The sequence below is a fragment of the Asterias rubens genome, chromosome 19 (assembly GCF_902459465.1).
Source record: "Asterias rubens chromosome 19, eAstRub1.3, whole genome shotgun sequence".
Taxonomy (NCBI): Eukaryota; Metazoa; Echinodermata; class Asteroidea; order Forcipulatida; family Asteriidae; genus Asterias; species Asterias rubens.
The window spans coordinates 891,900-913,605 of NC_047080.1; the positions used below are offsets into that span (position 1 = coordinate 891,900).

Genomic DNA, 21,706 nt, shown 5'->3' on the forward strand with positions numbered 1-21,706 from the left:
CTAATATAGTCTAGTGATCCCGCGTGCGTGTTTTGCGGGAATAGAACCCGGGCCCACACTAGTCTTTGAAAGTAGTGCCCGAGTGCAGCGCCCTCTCTTGACTTGAACTGTGAACAGCAACTAAAAAACTTCCTTTCTTTTCCAGATGTCTGTTCTTACTTCAAGGGCCTGTGAGTGACCAGAAGAGGGGCCTATTCCCCTCTTCTAGTCACTCAAAGTCCTCAGGGGGATTAGACGTACACAAGTTACCTCACTGCCAGTAAATATGTGTATAATAAACCACAAGGGAAACTGACTGGGTAAATTTTAAATGATTTTCGGGTAAACAAAGACAAGTTTACTAGAATGGGATTTGAACCAATGACCTAAAGATTAACATGCTGGTGCTCTACCAACTGAGCTATCTATCCCTATGTTGTCCATATCTTAGTTCAAGGGTGCCAGTAAGAAGCCGTATAACCGTTAGCTGCCATGTAGCCAGGAATGGCACCCAACGTTTATGAAACAACCTGAGACGTCACGCCCGTGTCTCCTGTTTGATCTTGCCAGTATTCTTGGGCATCTTACGACTCGATGCGTCTGTTAACTCTTAAGCTTTGTAGTATTCTTAGGCATCTTACGGCTTGGGACGTCACGTTCTCGTCTCCTCTTTGCTCTTGCCAGTATTCTTGGGCATCTTATTACTCGATGCGTCCGTTAACTCTTAAGCTTTGTAGTATTCTTAGGCATCTTACGGCTTGGGACGTCACGTTCTCGTCTCCTCTTTGCTCTTGCCAGTATTCTTGGGCATCTTACGACTTGATGCGTCCTCCAGCTCCTTGGCTTTATAGTAATGAGGAGCTACTTCAAGGAGCCAGGCATTCTCAATCTCAATCACCTGTAAATACACAATCAAAATATTATATATCAACATTTTACACAAGTATCGATCAGGTTGGTGCAGTGGGTTCTGTCCATGCTTTTCATTTCTGTGGATTCTGGTTTGAATCCCCAACCAGCGCCTTACATGTGGATCAGGTTTTTCAGTCCCTACCTGACTGCAAGGGTTTTCCCTATAGGGGTTCTACTCCCTTGTCTAAAACCAAAATGTCTTCATTGTCTTCTTTACAACAAGTTGGTGTGATGTTTTCCCATTTAAATGCTTTGCTGACAATACAATTCAGATCTCTCTAATTCATAGACACCCTGAAACGAGACACTGGCTTGGTCAGCGCTGAGGAACTACGCTCCTGCATGCTGGATCAAAACATCTGGACTAAAATCACTGAGCAGGCTCGAGCTTCTACACTGGGCCCGACTTGATGACAATTCATATGCAGATTCAGATCGGATGCATACGAGTATAACCACATGGTGAAATCTGGACTGTTCCATTTAAAATGAAAAATTAAACAGTCCAGACTTAACGACTTCTTGGTAATCTGAATAGTTTTGTGATTTTCATACATTCAATGCACTCTAACGTGCCACTCAAAACTGTCCTGTGTGACAAGGCCTTATGAATTTTATACAAGTATCGTGGTAGCTTGATGAGGTCAATGGATAATTAGGTCTGCACCTAAAAACTAATCTTACCTGTCGCATGAATTCCTTGGTTGTGAAGACCAGTTCATGATAGATGAGCCAACGAGGCTGCTCTTCAAACAGACTACTGTTGGGATGTACCAGTACTGTCTGCTGATGCTTCACCGTCTTGTACTGACCGCCTTTACTGAATTTGGCCGTGTGGTAAAAGAAGCCCGCTGTGATAGCCTTGTACAAAGTGACAAACCAGACAGTTTTGAGGTTAACGAAGATTGTAGCGTTAAGATCAGAAAAGAGCAACAAGTCAGGTATGGATCTGGGCTCAACTTCATAGAGCTTCTTATTCAATTGTCTGCTAAGCAGAAATTAGCAGGATTACTAGTCACAAATTGTACATGTGACATGTTAGTTTGGCTAGTTCTGGTACGCCACTTTTTATTGTACATGTTATTTTATTAATCTACTTTTTGAGCTTAAGCAGTTCTATAAAATTGGGCCTAGGAAATGCCAGTGGCGTAACTAGAAACTATGTGGGGCAAGCAGGGGGCAAAGAATATATAATACTCTAGTCTTACATAGTGCACATGTCAACTTATATGGACCCTTCTCAAAGTTAGTCCAGAACTACCAGCGGATAAATACCATCCAAGACAAGGGTTTTTACTTCACCTTAGTAGAAGTTCCCAGAACCTGGAATCACATTTGTTTACCAAAAGCAGAGACATAAATGGCTATCTACTCCAAACAAGCAGGGGGGAAATTGTTGTCCAACTACCTTTTAAAGGTACTCAAACCACTCAAAAAAGAAGGCACTAAAAAAGCTCAAACAAGTTCTGGAAAATAATAATAGTGCGGGTGGAATAGATGCTAAACAAATTGACTTGAGGTAGTTGAAGCCTTAATCACCTTTCTGATAGCGACGTTATCATGCATTGATGAAGTGGAAGGAATCTCCACTCTCTCCATCAGTCCTTTGATCTGATCTCGGACATCTCTCGCTCTTCGCATCGATCGATGCTGGATGAAGTTCTCAAAACACCACTGGGTAGAAAAGTCTGTCTCCAACCACTGCAATTAAAGTACAGTAACCAATTAAGAAAACATTTTTAAGACATCACAGTGCATTGTTTGTCACCGATGTGTGTTTGGAACTGACTAAAAATTCGTCCAGTCAGTTTCCCCTTGTTTGTTTATTTTATTCATATAACTTCATCTCCTACAAGTCCCCCCCCCCCCCCCCCGCCCCCATGGCACTGCAATCAAGACGGAGAAACCTGGGCGGCCTGAGAAATTTGAGGCATTGCACGATGAGGTATCATACTTTGCTGAGTAGATTTTTTCGTTGAGAACTAAATTCTAAAAACAACTGTCCTGCTTATTAACTACTACCTGCGCAAAAACTAGAATACTACATTCACTTAGTGGATCGAGGGGATTTCCCGTTAATAGAGAGGCATGATGTGGAGAATTTTTCCTCACTTACTTCATTGTAGACTTTGAGAAGCGTCAAATGGTCTCCCCCAGGAGTGAAGAAGTTGACTCTGGCGTTATCGGCGTGAACGATCTTATCTTTGGGTCGATAGAAGATCGCATTGCCGACTGACAACATAGCTGTTATACTAAGAATCTCCTCAGTACACTGGTATCTAATGAACAAAAACAAAGAGTTCAGTCCTCTAATCCGCCCGGCCACAACACCAAACATTACAGTGATTAAGTTCAGCCGTCTATCAGGTTTTCATTACCAGAAATATATAATAATAATCATAATCGCCTCACGATAAAACATCCATCAATTTCTTACTTTTCCGAAGCTAAGATCATCTTAGACATCATTGGATCCACAGGAAACTCTGCCATCCTGCGACCCAGTTTAGTGAGCTCTCCTTTGTGGTTGAGTGCTCCCAGGGCATAGAGCTGCTCAAGGGCAAGGACCAGCGTCTCATGGGGAGGTGGATCCATGAAGTCAAAGTGGATCAGATCGTTGATGCCCAGGCTCTTCAAGAGGAGGACAACGTTGCCGAGGTTCGTTCTCTGGATCTGAAATGGAATAATGTTGAAAGGTTTTTATAATTCCAGTTTGAGATGGTGTGGTAGAAGTTAACAGTTCCCTCATATTGGTACCTTTTATCTTGTTTAAATTTTATTATTTGTTTTATTGAGAGACCACATAACATCACAAGGTTAGATGACCGCTTCAAGGCGAGGGCTTTGCTTATTAGAACTAACTGATTTGGACTAATTCTGGAAGCAATTTATATGCGCAAAAGTTTTTAAGCAATTTATATGCAAAATGTTGTTTTAATTACGAGTGTTTCTCAGTGTCTTAAAATGCTCTGTATTTTTTTTCCTGCAATGGTTTACAAGTTCCTGTGGCACAATACGCAGCCAATTAAAACCAGGAGCACCAAGAGCAAACCCCTTCTCTTTACGCCACATCCGAAGGCAAAGCAATGATGGTTAAGTGTCATGGTTAAGGACACAAGTGTCACGACTGGGACTCAAAACCAAACTCTGCTGATCAGAAACAATGTTCATATCTTCTCATCCAAAACACCCCACAAACTAATCTTAAAAATAAACAAGGTTAAAAGAAACTCGTGGTATTGGGCTACAAGGAGAAACATTTTTTATGAGAAAAGAACTCAGAGGGAGCTGAAGGTAGGAATCGATACTCCTCTTAAAACAGTCTAGATAGGACTGGAGTGAAAAAAAACAAAAACAAGTAGGATGGAGTGAAAACAAGGAATGACTTCCACTTACTTCAGGAATGGTGTTCTCCTCCAGTTCATTCTTGTAAGCCCAGGCCGTGTAAAGACGGAAACATTTACCGGCAGCCACCCTGCCTGCCCTGCCAGCTCGCTGGTTAGCTGATGCCTGCATTCACATAATAACATAATAACAAGTGAATGCCTGTGACTTTTTTTTCACAGAGCTCGGGAAAGTACCGAGTATAATAGTGCTGACACACATTGGTGTATATGGGTAAAAAAACAAAATTAACATTCTTTATGCCCGGTGCAAATTTCCATCTATTAAATAACTGTGACCTGATCAAAACTGACCTTTGACACTGGGGTCACGACAAGGGACTCCATCCCAGTCCTTGCATTATAACTCTTCTGCTTGTTGAACCCTGGATCAATGACGAAGACGATGCCATCTATAGTCAATGATGTCTCCGCTATGTTAGTGGCTAGGACCACTTTACGAGCCCCCGGCGGGGTGGGCTCAAAGATCTTGGCTTGGAGCTCGGAGGGGAGGGTGGAATAAATCGGGAGGACGATAAGCTCTCGGATCTTGGTGCCTAGTTTCCTGACTCTCTCCTGGGTTTAACAATTCAAAGAATTTGATTACTTTGTGGAAAGGTAGGGTTATATAGACGGGTACCTGCTCCAAAAATTAATGACAATTAAAACTTACTTGGTAAGAACCACTGCAGCTGTTGGAAGTATAAACTATTTTGAGAAATGATTCCCTTTGGCTAATTTTGTAACCCAAAGACAATAGAATTTAAGATTTCTGAGGTTGGTGTCCATTTGCGAATGCAGTTGGTAGCTGCTGTCATCTTGCTAAATTTGTATTGTGCATCAAACTTAGAAACCAATAACTAGTACTTATATAGTGCATTTTACAATAACCGTATCAACCGTTTTACATATAATTGCCGTTTTAACAATTCTTTAATCTTTTTCCGCTCCCTGTGAAGTATACAGCCCGGGCTGCCTTGGTATTCCAAAGGCTTTTTCATACACAATAGCAACCTCTACCCACGCGGGTACCAATTAATCCCCCTGGGTGAAGAGAAGCAATTAAAGTATCTTGCTCAAGGACACAAGTGTCAATTAAGATCACAGTTTAGATCAATCTTAGCACTTTTTGAAATACAGTTCTGGTATGTCTCTTACCTGTAAGATCTCCATGCATGTCTCAATCTCTTCCTGACCAGTGAGGAACACAAGGACGTCTCCTTCTGGCTGTGAGACGTGGATCTGTAGAACTGAGATAACACAAGCATCCAAGTAGTCTGCCTCTGGTGCCTAGATGGTGCAACAACAAAAACATCATTAAATACCAGACTGTGAAAATCACTCAAACAAATTTGAACAGGAATTTCACTTTTGAGAGGGCAAGGCAATTTTTATTCTGTAAAGGGCACTTTCATTATAATAATAATAATAAGGTATTTATATAGCGCCTTTAACACAGATTGAAGCGCTGAACAGTAAATAAAACAAGAACAATGCAAGGAAAAAAAGATAAATTGGGAAATCTCATAGTTCAAATCTTAAAGTTTTTAGAAAACCTTTGAAGGGGCATCAAGGCCACAGGCCTGATTTGACTATTTATCCATGTTTGTCTTTTTAAAAATTTATTTGGCGTTTGAGTTATCACAAGCGTTCCGCCTGGTAATTTATTCCCACCGTTTGTGGCACAGTCTGGGTTCTTTTATGTGCACTACCAATCCTTATACACAAGACCTAGGGTTTAATGTTCCATTCAAAGAACAAAGCAGTTATGGTCAAGTATTTTGCCTAAGGATACATTAATCACTCAATTTCGAACCCTCACTCTTGCTTATCAGAAACACCAGAGCTGGAGTCCCGTGCTCTTAAATGCTCGGCCACAAGGCACCACAATGGTTACCTTGGTATAGAAGATATCTACTGGAAAACGACGCCCAGGGATACGGAATATAGGAGCGTCATCAAAGAACTCGGCAAACTTGTCAGTGTCCAGAGTGGCGCTTGATATGAGCAACTTGAGATCCGGTCTGAAGCGTGAGATGTCCTTGACGAGACCAAAGAGGATGTCTGTGTGTAAGGTACGCTCGTGGGCTTCATCGATGATGATGACGCTGTGGGGTCAAAGAGAGAAGCGATCAGAGGCTTATTGTGTCTAAGGCCCGGGTTAAAACATATTTGTTCAATCAATGTTATCACAGATAATTTCATTCTTTTCTGCATAGGGACCCATCGGTGATATGCGCTATATAAGTAATGTCTATTATTATTATTTTATTATTATTAAGGCCACTACGCTGAAAACTCTGGTTCTTTTCTGATCACCGCACTTAAGCATTGTCAGGCTCAGTTCAGGATAGAATTGGGTAGTATACTCCAAAGAACAGGTCCAATGTGTGAGAAGACTCAGTTACCGTAATGGACTGTCCGGGGCTCACAAAGCACTCAAACTTAACATAAGACAAATGATCAGTATTACCATAGTGATTTGTATTGTGAATCACACTTTACTTAGCAACTACGATTGATTTGCAGTTAAGATCAATCGTAGCTCTTTGTCAATTTGGCCCCTGGCCGTTGGAAGAACTAGGACTGGCAAGGAGCTAGATCGCAGTGAGTAGTTGCCCTGCTTTATCTTAGAGCAAGCCCTTGATGTAACTAGATTCTTTATGTGTATGGTGTTACCATATTACAACCAGGGAGGTATATGGCAATCTACCGCCAACATCTCAAACTGTAATGCAGAGACGCCTTCAGTTTGCTGGGATGGATTTCACAAAGAGTTAGGACAGTCTTATCTCGAGTTAGGACCAGTTACTCGTCCTAACTTAGGACTATCCATGCGATTGGTATATCTCCTAGGACTAGTCCTAAGTTAGGACTAGTCCTAACTCTTTGTGAAATCGACCCCTGGTCACTGTTTGCATACATCTGATCAACCCATATTGCACCTGATCTCCTGGAATCCTTCTGGCGGACATCCAAACCGCAGCAGGAGGAAAATGAGCTACCCAGACAGCATCACCCGAGACACAAATCTCAACCCAAACGTGACTCAACAACCCATGAGGGACAAAGCAACCTGGCACCACTTCATCAAAGCTGCTTCTACTATTCCGTCCAAGGACGCTGATGATGATGTGTAACCACAAACCTGACTAGATTCTGATACATCTTACCTGTAGCCAGCCATATCAGGTTCACCAAGAAACTCTCTAAGGAGCATTCCATCCGTCATGTACTTCAAGATGGTTCTATCTGATGTGCAGTCTTCAAAGCGGATACTATAACCAACCTGAAAAGGAACAAATTTCACCAAGTAATTTACTTGTTAAAGGTTGTGGACACTATTGGTAATTACTCAAAATAAGGAGCTTTACAAATGTCTTATTATTATTATTATTTTATTTTCTTACCTCATTTCCAAGCTTGAAACTCATCTCTTCAGCCACCCTAGCGGCCACGCTCATTGCGGCAACACGTCTTGGCTGAGTGCATCCAATCTTCTTACCATCTTTAGTGTAGCCCTAAAATACAAGTGAAAAAAACCTTCATGATGTAAAAACTTGGTTTGTTCACTCATCACAGAAATGATAAGAAGATCTTTATGGCATATGGCGTGTCGTGGTCAAGCGGTCAAGCACCAAAGTGTGAGTTCGAGTCCCACTCTTGACACTTGTGTCCTTAGGTAAGACACTTAACCATTATTTCTTAAGCCGTAAGTCCTGTCCATTCTTGTAACTTTCATTTGTGTAACAAAAGGACAAGGTCAGGACTTGGGATTAAACAATAATACCCAGCAAAAGGGAGGTTCCAAGCATGTCTTCCAGTACCATCTGTTCCTCTTTATACAGGGAAATAAAGCGCATGGTCGGTGCATTGCTGTGCATGCTACACATTCGTATTTCAGGTAAATTATACAAATCAGCCCTCCAACTGACCAAAAAAAAGAAGAAGGGGCATCTCAAAGTTGGTCCAGACATTTATAAACGTCTGCCCTGGGCGGGAAAAGACATCATCCAACGTGAAGTGGTTAAGACTTATCTGGTTTACCCATATACCGATGTGTGTAAGCACTGTATTGATTCAATTCACCTGACGTCATCATCAGATTAATCTTAGATGCACCATATTGGTGGGCAATGTTACTGTGCTTTATTCAGTGAAGGGTGCATTTTAGGCCACGCGGCGTTACCCTTAAACCTATGTGCCCACCAAAATGGTGAGCGTGGCACAGTCGCCGCGTGTGACGCATGTACAAGGGGTCAATACTCAGCACTTTCCCCCCGAGTCCTGTGGAATATTACTCGGGTGGGATTCGAAGCCACGACTTACCGCTTCAAACAGGTACTGTGGTATCTGAGTTGTCTTCCCAGATCCAGTCTCCCCTTCAATGATCAATATCTGATGATCCTCGATGGCCTGAAGAAGATCCTCCCGAAATTTGAAGATGGGAAGAAGCTTGCGAGTTTCTGCGATACTCTGTTTCTTCCTCTGAGCGGCTGATAACTCACGCACCTCTGGTTCGGACTGGGACTGAAAATAAAAAAAGCAAGTGTAGTGTTAACACTTTTTCTCTAACAAATTTTCCAGTGAGTTGACCAGTCGTTTCATCACCATTTTCATCATCAAGTGCCAAAAAGTTCAAATGTAAGGGATTAAATATTACAATGGTGAGTCACTGCTGTCAAAAAGGTCTGACACTCGGACCCAGACCTTAGGAGGTACATTGAAATGGATGGCAATGACATTTTTGGTAACCCCTGGAGTTATAGATTCCCCTGGTGAAGAGGGGATACACTGCAAGTCCCGACACCTGTGAATGTGGAGAACGGCAGACCATGGATCATCTCCTACCAGCCCCCTACTTCCATCACCAACTCCTACTGGAGCTGGCTAGAGCTACCGACACTACCCTTTAGTGTGCCAACTACTGGAGGAAAGGATTTGAGCAGCATGGACACAAGAAGACAACTTTCAATATACTCACCCTATCACCAGTTCCAGGCATCTGCATTGCGCTGACAAATTCAATCTCTCCCAACTCATCCACAACTAAATCATATTGCTTGGCCTGCAAGGAAAGAAAAATCACAGCAATGTAAACATTCAGATATATATGCAGTAGCGTGTAGTAGCTGAGGCTCTGGGACCAATTTCACAATATTCTGCTAAGTAGAAATGAGCGGGATACCAGTCATAAATTGTACATGTGACATGTTAGTCTGGCTGGTAACCTTACTCTGGTAAGCCAATGTTCGTTGCGCTTAGCTACTTTTTCTGCTTAAGCAGCTCTATGAAGTTGGGCCCAGCGCATAGACTCTCATGTTCCGGTGGCCGAGTTAATGGAATCTGGGTTTGAGCACTGGTTGTTACACTTGGGTCCTTGAGCACGGCTATAAATGCTTTTCATCGCCTAAGAGTAAGCGGATCCCTGCAAGTGCAGGAATTGTTGGTGTGAGTAACTAGCAATTTGTGTGGCCATTTGGCTGCCAGTGTTGCGTACTCTGGAGGAGTTGAAGTGGTTTCAGAAATGCGAATGTTTAGGACCCTAAAATAATACTGACTAAAGTTTTGATTACCTTGTGTTTCTGTTTGGCATCTTTAGCCCCAAACTTCAAGGAGCCTAGTTTGACGTGTTCTTCCTCCCATCTCTGCTGCTCAGACCTCGGTGCCAACTCCATCTCATCAAAGAGTGGCTCCACATACTTGTCTGATGGTTTCTAATGCAAGAAGAAAAATAAACTCATTTTGAAATAATTTTATAAAATGAAAGTTTGCCTCAAATAAAGCTAAAAACTAGTCTTGGCAAGGGGTTAAATAAGCTTAATATCTTTAGGCATGTAGTAACACCCACTTTTGGTAAGGGGTCAAGGTAAGTTAACCTCATCATCTTAAAGCGTGCGGTAACGCCCACTTTTACTAAGGGGCAACTAAGCCAAATTATAGTTATGCCCACTTTTAGTAAAGGGGGTCAACTAACCTCATCATCTTTAGGCATGTAGTAACGACCTTCTTTCTGTTTGTCTCCAGCCTTCCTATGATCTTTTGCAAGCTTCAATACCCGCTTCTTGTATTCTAACTCTTGCTTTTCCTTTTTGGTTAAGCTGCAGATGTAAAGCACACAAAAAAGAAAACAAATCAAAGGTATTATACAGGATTGGTAGGGGTTAAAATCATCTCTGTTAAGTTTTAGCCTAAAAGCTTACTGATTATGAACTTCTGTTATCTTTTTAAGTTGAGTAAGTTCAAGAAGTGGCAAATTCATTTTTGCTGTACACTGTGGTCTGAACTCTACACCAGCAGACCTTTTATTCCTGGTTTCTTGATGTGACAAATAAGTTTAGTGATTAAGAGCTCATGAAAGATCTCTATTATTAAAGAAGGCAGCTTCATTCTGGGCTTAATTTCATGCTTGATATGCAGTCTCCAAAAGAACAGTTTAAAAAAACCCAGTAAGTTCCATGAATAGCCGGTGATTACTTACTCCGTTGACGAGAATAGATATTCTTCATCGATGATATCTGCCTCAATCTCCTCCAGCTTGTCTTCCTCTCGCTTCTTGACGTACTTTCGTCTTGATTCTTTCCTCAGATCTGGAACCATCTTCCTCCGGTCCTGCTCGGCCATTTCAAGCCTCTTCTTTGCCTCCTCATAAGCCTGGGATGAAGAAATGTCAACAACACAAGATTTTTTTATTTTTATTTTTTTCTGTCCTGAAGACGAGCAGAGTATACTGTTCGAAACATCAAGACCACACTGGCTCTTTGAAGAGCCAACACTCCAAAAAAAAAAAACACGGTTTACTGCAGTGAATGCAAGTGTGGCCTCAATCTTACTTGGGCTTGATGCAACTTTCTTGTTGCATATTTTCTATAAAAACATGAAAGTTTGTGTCCGCATTCCACAACCTTTGAACTGTTCTCTTTCCTTTTAATCTTTGAGCAAGAGAGAGCACATTTGGTTTCTTACGGTTTTTCTTCCTTTAAGAATAAAAGCCCAATGGCCAGCCAGACCTGGATTCAAAACCAAACTTCTAAATGACAGAACTTCAGTAAACTAGTCTAGACGTCAATGACATGAAATTACTTTCAACTAGAAAGAAAATAAAACATGCTCTTCAGCTCCTTGAAACACAAAAAAAAAAACTGCTATAACATTTGTTGAATTTGATTTTTACTTTTACTACAAAAGGAGTAATCTAACCTAAATCAAACTTCAACCAATGTAGGAGAGCTCATACCTTTTTGTTTCCTTTGTCCGTCACACTCTTGGTTTTTTCTTTGTCCTTGTTTCTAAGTCGTTCAGCGAACGCGTCCCTCTCCTCCAGATCCTGCAATCTCTTCTTCTCCTCTCGGTCCCATTCATCGGACTCCGAGTCCGAGTCCCCGTCTCGCTTGGCATTCTTGCTGGATCTGTCAGACGGAAAAATAATTTGAAATACATTGGTCATGTTTGATAGTAACAACAATAATAACACACAATTTATAAGGCGCACAGTATCTGGAATAGAACCATTCAAAGGCGCCCCGGGTGCTAGACAAATTGAATAGATGAGTCTTGAGGTTGCGTTTGAATGTTGACAGATCAGGAGTGTCCCTCAGCTCGATAGACCAATCAGCTTGATAGCCAAATCACTTAAGCCCTACCCACCCAAGTAGTGTTTCTTAATAGTGCCCCTGCTCTGCATTGCACAACACCAGGCCTCAAGAGCATACAGAGCACCCACAGCCATGCCGAGGTGCCTGTGCTTTTGCTGTGGGGGCCCTCTGCAAAGTTCCAATTCCAATTGCCCCATACCAGAGGAAAATTACTGAGCCCCTTCAAGAGTAAATTTCAAAGCCTTCGACACACAACGAGGAAGCAGGTAGCACATCAAAGACTGCAACTATGTATATATATCCTTCATGTGTGTACTGTGGTCATGCATTTGCCACACGATATCATATTGCAGGTTGGCATACTTTACCATTCAAAACTACAGTGGATGACTTTGAATGGTCAGATAGTGGAAAGGTTGAATGTGTATTCTGGAAAGCATAGTTTTATTGTGCTTAGCTTCCTCCTGTGCTTAAAGGCAGTGGACACTATTGGTTATCAGTCAAAATAATTGTTAGCATAAAACCTTACTTGTTAACGAGTAATGGGGAGCTGTTGATGGTATTAAACATAATGCGAAACGGCTCCCTCTAAAGTAACGTAGTTTTCAAGAAAGAAGTAATTTTCCACCAATGTGATTTCGAGACCTCAGATTTAGAATTTGAGGTCTCAAAATCAAGCATCTGAAAGCACACAACTTGTGTTACAAGGGTGTTTTTTCTTTCAATATTATCTCGCAACTTCGATGACCAATTGAGCTCAAATTTTCACAGGTATGTTATTTTGTGCATAAGTTGAGATAGACCAAGTGAGAAGACTGGTCTTTGACAATAACCAATAGTGTCCAGTGTCTTTAACAGCTTTAGTCTTAGTTTCTCAATAGTGTCCAGTGTCTTTAAGAGCTTTAGTCTTTGACAATTACCAATAGTGTCCAGTGTCTTTAAGAGCTTTAGTCTTTGACAATTGCCAATAGTGTCCAGTGTCTTTAAGAGCTTTAGTCCAATTACCAATAGTGTCTATTGTGTTTAAGAGCTTTAGTCTTAGTTTCTCAACAGTGTCCAGTGTCTTTAAGAGCTTTAGTCTTAGTTTCTCAATAGTGTCTAGTGTCTTTAAGAGCTTTAGTCTTAGTTTCTCAATAGTGTCCAGTGTCTTTAAGAGCTTTAGTCTTAGTTTCTCAACAGTGTCCAGTGTCTTTAAGAGCTTTAGTCTTAGTTTCTCAATAAATAACAGCTTCTTACCTTTCGGGCTCAGGATCACTCTCACTTTCACTGCTCTCCTCTTTCTTCTTCCTGAGATGTTTCCTCTTGTTTCCCTTCTCACGCTTGTCCCTTCTCTGTGAATCAGATTAATGAGATGAGAATTAAGGGGCATTGAGGGTGATGTTATTATAAATATCAGTGAACACAAGAAACACTCCCAAGAGGATCTGTAATAATACAAAAATTACTAGTAGCTTCTTATATATCGCTCAATTCCATCACGCAGTGATGCTCATAGCGCTTGGTCCAGGGAGTTCTAATGCCTGCAAGGGTTGCCAAGTCTGGGAAAATTAGTGCACAACAAGCGGTTGTGTCATAACTAATCCAGGGCAGGTATTTGGAATACACTTTAAAAGCAAGTGGTTAGATTGCAGGACTTGCAATCACAAGGTTGTGGGTTCGAATCCCCCAGCTAACTGCTGATTTTTACAATGACTAGAATAAATATTGTCATCCGAATCACAATTTCTTGATTTGTGCACTTCATAATCATAGACGTTAAACCAATGTTTGTATGAGAGAGATTGGCTGTTGCCAGCTTAGTGTTTTTATCCCCTTGTGGGAGTTTGACGAGTTCCCTTGATGGGAAGATCATCTACCCAAACAAACTTATCCTACATTAAGTTTTAGCATCGGAATGTATTTCTATGACAGACATAGCTTTACTCGCTGAAAGACGCACAGTTCTCTGATGCACTAAGAACATTACTGAGCCATGTGAAAACCCCAGCTCATTTTCCAGTGGATAGTAATCTTAGTCTCTGTGGTATATTTTGTAAACAATTAAAACCCCAGGCACGGAGAACTTCTCCCATGTTTTCTCTGACACCAATTTGGAACAAGATAAATTAATGGCGGGTAAAAAAAACGTTGTCCCGGATGGTACTTATCCGCTGGTTGTCCTAGACTCATTTTGACAAGGTCCCTAACAAGACTAAGTTTGACCTGAAAGCCACTCTTTCATACATTACCTTTATAGGAGATGTTGGAGTGACAGTAATATCCTGATCATCATCAGATACCAGAGCATAACTCTGATTGTGTTTAGTACTTGCTATGGCAGCCTGCTCTTTGGCTCTGTTCAACACCCTACTTGATGTCTTCCTCGGCAGCTGTTTATCAAGACAAACAAACAAAATTAAGAAAATATTATTAGCAATACCGGCGGTACTCCGTTCTAACATAGCACTTTATCAAACAAAATGGGTGTCTCAAAGCGCTCAGTATTTTATACCTCAGTGCATATCACCATTGTTGTTTTACTCAGCGATGAGGCAGACTACTTGTATCAGGCATGATATTTTGGTCTTTGGAAAAAAGTAGGAATATTTTGTCAAAACAAGTGCTGACCTACATGTACACAGGCTGCAGGCTTTAATAGATATTTCAGGGTATTTAATCACAATTATTTTTTTCTTTTCCCATAGGCAAAACAAATTAGACTAAATATGGAAGAATATAGGGCATGTTGTATTTTAACTCTAGTTTTTCAATGTTTTCAATTTCTATCCAGGCTAAAAAACATTCTCAGCTTATTTTCCGTCCGCCATTGCGCGTGTCCAATAAAGAACAATTGTTTAACTCATTTCCTAAAACTATAGCATTTTTATCACCTTTTCAAACAGCTCCTGAGCAAACGTTGTGATGGATTTATTAACATCGATCGTTCCTGTGTCTTTAATCCTCCGGATGAAGTCCCCTCCACTGCTTGCCTTCCCAGCTAGTCCGATGAGATAGTCAGCTATGTAGTGATCACTGATGCCTAGGATGTCATGAAGGCTGTCTCGCACCCACAGGTTAACTTCCTTACTGGCCATGATGATGGAAAGTCGTCAGAATCAGAGAGTGATACTGTAAGGACCACAACATTAATAAAAGTTTACTACTTCATAAAAAATAATAACTACTTCTTATTAAGTTAAACGATCTTTACATAAAATAAGTTGCAAGGTGTTTAACAGCATTAGATGGCTTGTCTTGTAAATAAGTTGTAAGGTGTTTAACAGCATTAGATGGCTTGTCTTGTAAATGTAAGTATCAGCCAATAATGCTTTGCTTTCTAAATTTAGCCACAAATTTATATTTTTTGAGAAATGTATATGTTGGCGCGATCGGTCAATCTGCGCGATCAACCGATCGCGCTGCGCTATCGACCTCTGTGCTGCGCTATTGAAATATCTGTTGGGCGCGCAGCAATCAGTCGATCGCGCAACAATCGGTCAATCGCGCAACAATCTGTCGATCACGCAACATTTGGCAACGAACATTCGGTCCATCGCGCAAAACTATTCCTACACGATCAGATGATCGCGCAAACCCATTCCTGCACGATCGGTCGATCGCACAAAACTTTTCCTGCACGATCGTGCGATCGCGCAAACTCATTCCTGCACGATTGGTAGGACTAGTTTATTTTACTTTAAATAAATAATAAAAAACAATGAAGTTTTTAAGAATCTTTCTCCCCCCCCCCTCCCCAACCAACCAAACAAAAATTAATACAGAAACTTAAAAAAAAGACTACTTTTGAAAGGGAAACTTTCAATTTCATTTTCATTAATACACCTTATGCATTGACGTCATCCAGCCGCCATCTTTGAGGTCAAACGGTGACGAAACAATCAAAACGCACATATATTGACCAATGAACAATCTTCTTTTGACCTCAATGCGGGGGCGCCGTACTGAAATGACGTCATGTGCATAATGCCTTAATGGTCTATTAATTTCAAATTTTGTCCACGAAGACGAACCACGCAGTACAAAATAGGACCCCCCTAACCCGAATTTAACAATCAAGCAGTGCCAGTAGTCATATCTCCATTTACAAATAATTCAAATCTTTTCATTACGCTCCTACGTTGAAAGTACGTGTTCTCAAATGTGTGGTCTTTGGCAATCAAATCTCAAGTTCCATGGGCGCCGCCATCTTTGGTCGAATGAAAAAGATCCAAAATGGAAACGAGGTTGAAGTAGTCATGGGAAACTAATGGCGCTGGTTATCGTATGCATTATGACTGCGTATACACTTGCAGTCTACCAGTCAATTTACCAGGGGTCAGTGCCGCTGTGCTTATACCCGCGCTCTTTCCACCGTCATGCTTACATTGAGTTCACTGGGGCTAGAGGTTGACATTGGCGCATTTTGGACTTGATTTTGTTTATTTTGTTGGTGTGATAAACCACTGATTTACTGCGATGTCGCAGCAAGGAGCAGCTTTACAGTCGTATAATAATGAACTTGTAAAATGTAAGTTTACTTGATAATTGGACATTTCAACGTCAGTTCGATGATATTTCTTCTACATACCCGCTACAAAAAATGTGTTTGTATGCTCATTTCTATCACTTACGACCCGTGCACTATGTGCACTGGGCACTAGAGTGTGGGCGGAGTAGGGGGGGGGGGGCTTGATTTGTTTTGGAATTGAAATTAACAGATTATAGATAATATAGATAATTATTAGGGATAACTCTATAACTCTTAGTAGTTATTAGATGCGTGTCCATATGTTTAGTACACAAAGCGCGGATTGGTATGGGTATTTTTTCTTTCCGTGCAGATAATTCTCCACGTTTGTACTGGGGAAAAAAAACGCCCACGGTCGGCATTTATAGTGCAATGGTAAAACGGAGTAGGTTGGGACTGAATTACGGTAAGAATTTATCATTTAAAAAAAAAAAATGAGATTGCGGAGCGGATTTTCTGTCGTCCCCGGGGACAATGAGATATCAATAACAAAAACCGAAATAGTTCTAGGATTGTAGTAGCACTACCCACTCAAAGAAACGTTTAAGATTTTTGTCATTTGAAACCAGTTTTAATTAAGTTCTGGATCTAGTGCATTATTAGAGTTTAGATTGCATATTCAAAATCCCTCCCAACGCTACTCCAAAATTGTAAAAAAAATAAAACAATTTAAAGGGCGGGTACAGGTCTGGTAAGAAAAAATATCCTTTAACAATTAAAAAAGAGTGTGTGCATAGTAAAAAATACAACACGTAAACCTTGTTACCTCGATCTTAATTTGAACAGGCATTGAGGAGCTTTGCACGAAGCGAGACGGTCTTCACAAACTCATCATCACTGAGGAGGATGAGAAGCAGAAGATACAGAGCGATATCCGCATCCTGACCGAGAAACTCACTAAGGTCAACGAGAGTCTGGCTAAGAAGATAGCTACTCGAAATGAGTATGATAAGACGATAGCGGAGACAGAAGCAGCCTATATGAAGGTTTGTAATAATATTAATTTGTGGGTTGAACTAAGACAAATTGACTAGAGCGAGTTTTGAACCTATTTTTTTAACATCTTTTTTGAAACAAGATGTTGAGACATTGTTAGGGCAGGGCACGTTTACCCTCGGAAGCGTTGCCCTTATCAGGGAAAAACATTGAGGCAATGGCCGCCATTGCCCAAGAGAAGTAGTAGTCACTAGTAGGTCTTTATGTGAAATCAAAACCAGCGACATTGTTGGTTACACTTTAAAAGAAACCAAACTATGCATGTTTGCCAAAAGGCTTACAGTCACTCTTGTTAAGGGCTACAAGAATAAAAACATCTAAGATGAAAAGATCTTGGGAGAGCTGAAGGTAGTAATTGATGTTCCTCCTCAAACAGTCTAGATTGATGAAAAGATGCAGTAAAGCTGTTGAAATGGCTTTATTTTTTATTTTTACCTAATCTCAGTATAGCGAAAGTGTATGAGTTAGAAGAAGCAGAATGCCTGGTTTCACGCTTAAACATCTCGAAATGAGGGACCAGGTCAGACGCCAGACACACTAGTGGCATATTACCATGAAAGTATCTGTAGAGAAGACTAGAGGCTTGCAGACATTGAAGTTTCGAGAGCTGCAACCAAAGTTTTTTCTATTGACTATGTGACCTCTGACGTCACTCGAAAACCATAACATGATTCGCGCGCATATCGCTGATCAAAACCTTTGTGTTTTGGCAGCCAGCTAGAAAGTGTATGCAATCTTACCATGACTACGCGTCTTTTTGCCCGGCGAAACATGACGTATACAGTGTTTTGTCAATAGAGGGCGGTTTGAATACAAACATAGGTCACATCGTCTATAGAATTACACAATATGTTTTGGATGTAGCACCAATGTCTTTGCTGATATCTAGTTTTTTTCCTCTCCACAGATCATAGAGAGCTCGCATTCATTACTCAACGTTCTACAGAGGGAAGCTTCTGTTCTCAAAGACAAAGGTGTGCCTGGTTTCGCAAACAACGCATCAGCATCATAGCATTTGTGTTAACGGTCAGTGGCAGAGTTTAGGGGGACAATGAGGGCAGTGTTTAGTTGGTTCGAAGAGATTCCAACGATTTCCTCCTCTGAAGTATAATAGACCTTATGCGCATGGCGTAATTTCAGTAGTGCGCCCTCACCCAGAGGTACAAAAGGAGGTTGTTAATTGGCCAATCTTGTGTGCCGCGCGAACAAATCTGTGTGTTTTGATTGTTTCGTCACCGTTTTACCTCTAAGAGTGCGGCTGGATGATGTCAATGCATAAGGTCTATTCTGGCTTAGCCACTGATTATAAAATTATGTAATGATAAAGTGCCTTTGTTTTTGGCAGTTTTGTATTTAAGTTTGCCATGAAGGACAACAGTTTTGTAGTACTATGTACAAAAATTACTGTATAGATGTCTGTAACAATACTCTATTTATAAGTTAACCGTGTACTGTCTAAATGCATTAACCACATATCGCTGGCTGGGACGGTTTATCTATCCCTCTAAACCACAGTGGTTTACATTGAAGGCTCAGAAGTACCCAACCAAAACAATTGCATACAAACCAGTTATGTACCAATAGGGAATAGCCCCCTCTGTTGGTGAGATGCATCACAGCCTACAAATAGATCACATCCGTTTTGATTCTTTGTTAGTACAATGCTATTGTTAGATTATTGTATTCGTACCCAAAGACCATTCTCAAAATACTGCCTATGGATATGAAACCATTCACTTGCGTTATTTCCTCAATTCTCGATGCTTCTGTTGGTTACATGATGGGCAGTATACTGAGAACACCAATAGAAGGCTTCCTGGAAGAGGAACAAATATTTTTCTCTCACTACTGAATGACAATTTCAAAATACTCCGAAAGAAACCCCAGGGGAAACCACCCAGGTTTTTTTTTTTTTTTACCTGCTACCTAGAAAATGAAATATCGGTATATAGGCTGATGAGTTGTGATACTTTGTCAGTAATGTAGATACACACATGGTGTTACCGCAAACCAAATATATATTATTGTCATTACCTTAGACCCATGTCTACCATACAAAGCTAAATGTAAACAAGCCATTGAATCAATAGAGAGTTTTGATTCATTATATCTGTTCACGCCGGCTTTAATTGTGTTACAGACCTACGTAGATTGTAAGCTCCGTGGTCGTTACATCAATGAGGTTCCGGTTTTGATATGTAAACAATGTCAACCCAGTACAACGGTCATATTTATAGACCAGCCTTCATCAATCATAACACGTATTTAATTGAAGACGAGTCAATAGAAAAGAAGGGGGGGGGGGTGGTTGTTGACATCAGCTCACCGGTTTGGCTTCCGTCAATTAAAATCCTCCGCAAATCTATGCATAACACCATTTCAAATCAATAAATTTTCTATAAATGAGTTTCAGTGTGGGGTGTGCTACCGGTGTACGTACGTCATATCGGCCTGTGATGACGTTTGACGTCGCAGGGAAAGGGGTTTCATTTCGAGAAGTCGATTGTCACTTGACATAGGGAGGGGGGCGGACGTCCTGTTATGTAAGACTGTTTTGTTTCCCCCATGAATGATTTACTATTATTGTTTATTTTGGGAATGAAACCAAGGATGCCTCCTAAGTGGACTTAATCACTGTAGCTAGCTTGAGAGAGATTGTAAACAAGGGTGCTTGTATGGAAACCAGAAACAGAAGATAAAGTGTTTTGGGATAGGACTTATAGATTTGACGAGTTGGTCTTTGAAAAGCGTATGAAGCTGTTTGTGATGAAATGGCATGCATATGGGTAGATAGATAATTTAAAAGTAAAATATAATGATCCAAACTAGTATAACTCGAAATTGCACCGGTTTCGTTTTAAATCGTGTACAAACACAGTCAGCCATTTTGTGGAGTCAAGTTTGACTCCACAAAATGGCCGACTTTGTCTCTTTGCGACGTAAAAGGAAAACCGTGCAATTTCAAGGCATGTTTGTGTGGATCATTGTATTCTACTTTTAAATAATCTATCTAACCATATGCATTTCATAACAAATGGCTTCAAATGCTTTACAAAGACCAACTCGACCGATCCATGGCAAGGCAACGTGTTCCTTTAATCTTCCTCCATGCTTTTTTGTCCCATCCGAAGGACAAAGCAATTACGTGTGGTAAAGTGTCATGACCGGGATTCAAACCAACCCTCCGCTAATCAGATACACCACCTGAGCTAAAGTTTGCTGCTCTTCTAACAAATTAAACAAACTTCTGGTCTAGTCAACATTTTGAGCTACCGGCCCTTTAGATTTGTGGATATTCCCCCTCAAATTCAAGCCCAGAATGTTGGAGGACAAGCATACTCCCCACCAGGGAGCTGAGTTGGTTTAAGGAATGAATTAAGGCCCAGTGACCAGGGGTAATAGTGTTGGAAGCGCTTTGAGACGCCCCCTGGGTCTGAAAAGCGCTATCATAAAAACTGGTTATTATTATTATTAGTGAGCGCGTTATTTACTTGCAGTTTTTGTTCATCAAAAGGTTTGCTCTGTGACAATTGGGAAAAGTCACACATACACGCCGTTTACAAAAAAAAGAGGTTTTTGATATTTGTTTGTTTATTTTATCAGCAATTTAGATCTGTTTCCCTCTCTGAAATCAATACTTTGTCTGTACAAGGCAAAATAGTGAAATACCAAGGAGGGGGCAGGAAATTAGGTCATATGGATTCAAAATCCAGTTGAGGAATTGATGAAAAGCTTAATGTCAAAACACTTGATATGTTATATACATGTAGACAGGTCCAATTTCATAGAGCTGCTCCTAAGCACAACAGTAGCTAAGCACAACATAAGTATGCTTACCAGAATAAGTTTACCAGCCAAAATACCATGTCACATACTTCATATTTGACTGGTATACATGTATTGCTAAATGTTTTAACACAAAGTTGCTTAGCACAATTATCTGCTTTAAAGCAGCTATATGAAACTGGGCTAGGTCTGTTTAATAAAAGTTAGACAAAATAGATTGTAAATATAAAAGGAAAAGTGAATTATTATTTGAACTTTTTGTAAATAAAAGGAGAGAGAAGAATTTTGATGATTTTTTTGTAACATGGTTCAAGTTTTTGGTTTGTGTGATGGATCTTAGGCAATAGCTGGACATGTAAACATTATCTGGAAAAGAACATTTATAAATTGTAAATATTTTTTTTTTTTTTGAAAAAGGTATTAATATTGGCTTTTGCTCCCTAATGATAAAGTGTATGTGAGGTGTTGCAACGCCCCTAAACGGTCAGCTAATTATAAACCAATTACTGGGTAACTAATGGGACCCAAATAATTATAGACAATAGTCA

At 40.6% G+C, this 21,706-nt stretch overlaps 2 protein-coding genes across 6 annotated transcripts; one reads left to right on the plus strand and one right to left on the minus strand.

The window, feature by feature from the left end:
• Positions 1-680: 680 nt before the first annotated feature.
• LOC117303247 (pre-mRNA-splicing factor ATP-dependent RNA helicase DHX16-like) lies at positions 681-16,073 on the minus strand. 4 transcript variants are annotated; one of them, XM_033787396.1, is made up of 21 exons: positions 15,987-16,073; positions 14,740-14,977; positions 14,098-14,238; positions 13,106-13,200; positions 11,512-11,683; positions 10,756-10,928; positions 10,252-10,375; positions 9,851-9,991; positions 9,259-9,342; positions 8,604-8,804; positions 7,685-7,795; positions 7,448-7,563; positions 6,172-6,382; positions 5,433-5,564; positions 4,590-4,850; positions 4,288-4,401; positions 3,329-3,564; positions 3,008-3,170; positions 2,431-2,592; positions 1,576-1,752; positions 681-877 (listed from the first exon to the last, which is right to left on the minus strand). In XM_033787396.1, the coding sequence occupies exons 2-21, from the start codon at positions 14,941-14,943 to the stop codon at positions 746-748; spliced, it is 3,150 nt and encodes a 1,049-aa protein (XP_033643287.1). In that variant the 5' UTR covers positions 14,944-14,977; positions 15,987-16,073; the 3' UTR covers positions 681-745. The 4 variants fall into 4 exon arrangements, with proteins under 4 accessions (XP_033643287.1, XP_033643286.1, XP_033643289.1 ...); XM_033787395.1 differs by having other exon boundaries at positions 15,979-16,052; XM_033787398.1 differs by having other exon boundaries at positions 15,998-16,043.
• Positions 16,074-16,260: 187 nt separating this feature from the next.
• On the plus strand, positions 16,261-19,357 carry LOC117303531 (Sjoegren syndrome nuclear autoantigen 1-like). 2 transcript variants are annotated; one of them, XM_033787761.1, is made up of 3 exons: positions 16,261-16,376; positions 17,163-17,362; positions 18,280-19,357. In XM_033787761.1, the coding sequence occupies exons 1-3, from the start codon at positions 16,325-16,327 to the stop codon at positions 18,382-18,384; spliced, it is 357 nt and encodes a 118-aa protein (XP_033643652.1). In that variant the 5' UTR covers positions 16,261-16,324; the 3' UTR covers positions 18,385-19,357. The 2 variants fall into 2 exon arrangements, with proteins under 2 accessions (XP_033643652.1, XP_033643653.1); XM_033787762.1 differs by lacking the exon at positions 16,261-16,376 and adding an exon at positions 16,696-16,782.
• Positions 19,358-21,706: the final 2,349 nt, after the last annotated feature.

Bases quoted from the DNA above. Each gene is read 5' to 3' on its own strand.
- LOC117303247 (XM_033787396.1), bottom strand. From the start codon at position 14,943: ATGGCCAGTAAGGAAGTTAACCTGTGGGTGCGAGACAGCCTTCATGAC. The intron at 10,929-11,511 runs GTATGAGCTCTC...TCTTCATCCCAG, and splicing joins CGGACAAAGGAAACAAAAAG to GCTTATGAGGAGGCAAAGAA. The intron at 4,402-4,589 runs GTCAGTTTTGAT...ATGTGAATGCAG, and splicing joins TCGTGACCCCAGTGTCAAAG to GCATCAGCTAACCAGCGAGC.
- LOC117303531 (XM_033787761.1), top strand. From the start codon at position 16,325: ATGTCGCAGCAAGGAGCAGCTTTACAGTCGTATAATAATGAACTTGTA. The intron at 16,377-17,162 runs GTAAGTTTACTT...TAATTTGAACAG, and splicing joins TAATAATGAACTTGTAAAAT to GCATTGAGGAGCTTTGCACG. The intron at 17,363-18,279 runs GTTTGTAATAAT...TCCTCTCCACAG, and splicing joins CAGAAGCAGCCTATATGAAG to ATCATAGAGAGCTCGCATTC.